Below are 4,109 nucleotides of genomic sequence, written 5' to 3'. Positions count from 1 at the left end.
CCATGGGCAGTGGCATGGGGATGCCCCATCTTGGGGACATGGCTCCCCAGAGGACACGTGGCACCCATGGTGCCATCATGCACCCACAGGCAGTGCCGTGGGGATGCCCCATCTTGGGGATACGGCTCCGCAGAGGACATGCAGCACCCGTGATGCTGTCACACTGGTGGACATGCTGCTGCAGGGCCATGGAGACATTGTGTTGTGCCGTGTTGTGCCGTGCTGTGCTCTGCTGTGCCCTGCTGGGCTGTGTTGGCTCCGTGTGGGCATCTCCCACCCTGGGCAATTTGGCAGGAGCCTTCCCTGCCCCTTCATACGTGTCCCTCCTTCTTCACCGACAAAATCTTTTCCCATTTTTCTCCCTTCCCTTCCCTTCCCTTCCTTCACTTCACTTCACTTTTTTCTTTTCTTTTCCCTCCTTCCTTCTTTCTTTCTTCTTTCTTTTTCTTTCTTTCTTTTTTCTTTCTTTTTTTCTCTCTTTTCATTTTTTCTGCTTTCTTTCTTTCTGTCTTTGTCTGTCTTTTCTTTCTTTCTTTTTCTTTCTCTCTCCTTCTTCTTCCTTCCTTTTCCTTTTCCCTTTCCTTTTCCCTTTCCTTTTCCCTTTCCTTTTCCTTTTCCCTTTCCTTTTCCCTTTCCCTTTCCTTTTCCTTTTCCCTTTCCCTTTCCCTTTCCCTTTCCCTTTCCCTTTTCTTTTTCATCTTTCTCTCTCTCTCTTTTTGTCCCTTTTTTTCTCTTCCCTTTCTCCTTGGACCCTGTGCACACGCTGTGGCTTTGCCCTGCGCATTGCCCCGGGCTCCTTTTCCCCAAACCCAGCTCCAAATGTGCTCCACTCTTTCCTGCCCCAGATGCTGATGCCAGCAGCACTGTGAAGGGCCGAGGTCCTGCCCCGTGGGCACCAGACCATCCCATCCTGTAGTTTCTGCACCCCACTGATGTCCCCCTCTGCCCTGTGTGCCGGCCACCCCATTGCTGTCCCCCATCCCAGAGCATCCCCCTTTGCATCCCCTCTACTGGCAGCATCCCACTTCCCAACAACATCCCAGAGCCCCGAGCGCATGGGTGTCCTGGCACTGCCTCAGCCCCCTGTCCTGCTCTCGCCCTCCCGGGTGGCAGGGTCAAAGGGGACGGTCCCATGTCCTTCTCTCCCTGCAGTYGACATTCGGGAGATAAAGGAGATCCGCCTGGGGAAGAACTCGCGGGACTTCGAACGCTACCCGGAGGATGCTCGCAAGCTCGACTTCACCATGTGCTTCATCATCCTCTATGGGATGGACTTCAGGCTGCGGACACTCAGCGTGGCCGGTTCGTGGCTTCTTTCCTACCGACCTCAGGTTTCCTCATCCATCTCCAGCCTCTGGCCTGGGACATGGCAACGGGAAAAGGCCGGGAGAGGTCCCTGCTTTCGGGGCATCTGCCCTGGGGGCTGGGTTAGCGATACCTGGGATCAGGCATCTCGGCCTTGCTCAGCCCCAGCACAACCCTTGCCCTGTTTCCGCTCATCTCTCCCCATCCCAGCCTCACTGCCCTCCTCTTCCACCTCCAGCTTTCTGTGAGGAAGACATCAACCTGTGGATAACCGGCCTCAATTGGCTGGTGGCGGACACCCAGAAAGCCCAGACCCCGCTGCAGATCGAGAGGTGAGGAGAGACCTGTGACCCCAATGGTGCTGCTCCCTGATGCCCCATATGGGAGTCTAGGGAGATGAACACCTGTAGGGTTCGATCCCCTGGGCTGAGCACCATCTCTTACTTCCTTCCCCAGGTGGCTGCGGAAACAGTTTGACGCCATGGACAGGTCGCGGGAAGGCAGGTGAGCCACCGGCAGGTCCCTGTGGAGCTGAAAGGGACCACGGGGACCCAAATGCCCCTGTGCCCACCAGCTCCACAGCCTGCACACAGCTTTTCCACCAGCACAAGGAGGAAAGTGGATGGTCCGTCAACGCACCCCATAAATGTCTCCCTGAGAAACTAAAAAACCCAAAGCAAGTTAATTCAGACTATAAACATGGGGACAGGCTGGCACCACCTCCAGGTGGGACAGGCCAGCTTGGGGCACCTGGATGCACTTCCTCTCCCCACACCTCTGCTCAGGGCTCTCATAGTCACACCGATCCAATGTTAATTACAAGGAAAAAAGGCAAAAATGCTTCTGGGGCAAATCCAACAGTGCCATGCCAGTCCAGGGGGATTTTAAGGGAGCAGCTGTGAGTGATGCTGTAAGCATCTCTCTCTGTGTGCTTGGCAATTTTTCTTCTCCTCCAGAATATTTGGGAACTAGTTGCTGGTGTTTTGGGGCTGGCTGTTTCACTGCAGGCCCCAGGTCCATGGCCCACAGCCTGGCTGGGGTCGGGGACCCCAAGCCAGCGACCAGGCTGGCTCCAGCAAGGCCAAGCAAGGTGTGTGCTGGGACCCCGGTGCGGAGGCTCTGTGCCGCAGGGCTGCCCAGGTGGTCTTGGCTGGCCTTCGGCCTCACCAGCATCCTCGCCACTTGGAGGGGATCGAGCAGAGGGTGCTGAGTTGTTGAGGATGGAAAAGTGCTGGAGCAGAGAGATCAAGGGAGAGTGGGGAGACTGGGGCAGTTAGGGAGGATTGGGGAGCAGGGAAGATTGGAGGTCAGGGGAGATTGGAGAGTCAGAGGAAATTGGGGAAATTGGGGGAGTCAAGAGAGACTGGGGGGATCAGGGAGTTGAGGAAGATTGGCGGAATTGCAGGAGCAGGGTGTCGGGGTGATTGGGGGGTTTGGGGAGATCAGGGGAGACTGGGGATCAGGGAAGATCAGGGGACATTAGGGGGATCTGGAGAGATTTGGGATATCATGTGGACTCAGGGGAGATTGAGAGAGACCAGGAAGACTGGGCGTGGGGGATCAGGGAAGATCGAGGGGGATCAGGAATGATTGGGGGGATCTGTGGAAATGGACAGGATCGGGGAGATCAGGGGGATCGAGGAGACTGTGAGAGACTGGGGAGATCAGAAAAGATTGGGAGACRTCGGGGGGCTTGGGGTGACCCCACGGAGGGAGACAACCCGTTCTGCCAGGCTACCCGCAGTGCCAGCTCCATTCCCCTGGCTCAGCTCTCCTCCGTGGTGGCCAGGAGCTGGCCTCCAAGTTGGAAGCTCCAGGCCCAGCATGGAGACCCATCTGGGGAAGATCTGGCCTCTGCCCGGTCCCTGGGGGTCCCCTGAAGGTCCTGCAGGATCTGGCCGAGGCCCTGACACCAGCTCACCATCCTGCAGCGTAACAGTGAAGGACCTGAAGGCCATGCTGCCCCAGGTGAACTACCGCGTGCCCAACATGAGGTTCCTGCGGGACAAGCTCGTGGTAAGGCCCCTCGAGTGCCCTGGCCAACCTGGCCATGCAGCGCAGGGACGCGGGGAGGGAGGGCTTGGCACCTTCGCAGGGACACGGAGCAGGAGGCTGGAGCAGGCTCCTGTGGGGCATCCCCATCGTGTCYGGGGGTGCAGACTGCTCTCCCGCTGTGTGGCCTGGTGCAGGGCCACCCTCCCACTGTGGTCCCCCATGCCAGCCCCAATCTCATGTGCTGTCCTCTCTCCCCGGCGCCGCAGGAGGTGGAAGCCAGGAACGAGATGACTTTCTCCCACTTCATCCAGTTCTACAAGAACCTGATGTTCGACACGCAGAAGTCGGTAAGAGACGTGGCTGTGGCCCGTCCACCCGAGCGTCMCCAGCTGGTCACATCAAGTCCCGAGCTAGCTAACCCCAGTGTCTCCTTTGCCTCGCAGGTCATCGAGCAGCTGGAGCTCTCCTTCCCCTTGCGGTGAGTAGCCGGGAGCCCCGCGGCGCTCGCGGACCCCTAGGACACCGCAGGCACCCTCTGCGCGGCTGGGCACGAGGGGCCGGGATGGGGGCAGAGCACAGCGGAGGGCGGTGGGATAGGGGAGCATGGGTATCATGTGACGTCCCCAACGTTGGCTGTCTTGACGTGGGACCAGGCTGGACGGCAGAGGCAAGGTCAGGGTGGCAGATATGCTCCGTGAGGAGGGATATGAGCAGAGATGTGAGGGAGATATAAGGTGGATGGGGGTGAGATGTGAGTGGGGTTACGAGTGGGGATGTGAGGGGGACGTGAGGGGGAAACTGAGGGGGGA

General features: G+C 58.5%; 1 protein-coding gene across 1 annotated transcript in view; it reads left to right on the top strand.

Annotated features, from left to right (window-relative positions):
• LOC112967901 (1-phosphatidylinositol 4,5-bisphosphate phosphodiesterase gamma-1-like) overlaps positions 1-4,109 on the top strand; it is a 26,647-nt gene that overhangs the window by 5,781 nt on the left and 16,757 nt on the right. The window contains exons 2-7 of the mRNA XM_026069558.1: positions 1,153-1,302; positions 1,544-1,637; positions 1,762-1,809; positions 3,237-3,321; positions 3,567-3,647; positions 3,744-3,778. Of these exons, the coding sequence (XP_025925343.1) occupies positions 1,153-1,302; positions 1,544-1,637; positions 1,762-1,809; positions 3,237-3,321; positions 3,567-3,647; positions 3,744-3,778 (493 nt within the window). The remainder of the gene's footprint in view (positions 1-1,152; positions 1,303-1,543; positions 1,638-1,761; positions 1,810-3,236; positions 3,322-3,566; positions 3,648-3,743; positions 3,779-4,109) is intronic.

The sequence above is a fragment of the Apteryx rowi genome, unplaced genomic scaffold (genome assembly GCF_003343035.1).
Source record: "Apteryx rowi isolate R43461 unplaced genomic scaffold, aptRow1 scaffold_106, whole genome shotgun sequence".
NCBI classification, from domain to species: Eukaryota; Metazoa; Chordata; class Aves; order Apterygiformes; family Apterygidae; genus Apteryx; species Apteryx rowi.
This window is presented reverse-complemented; position numbering and strand designations above follow the sequence as displayed.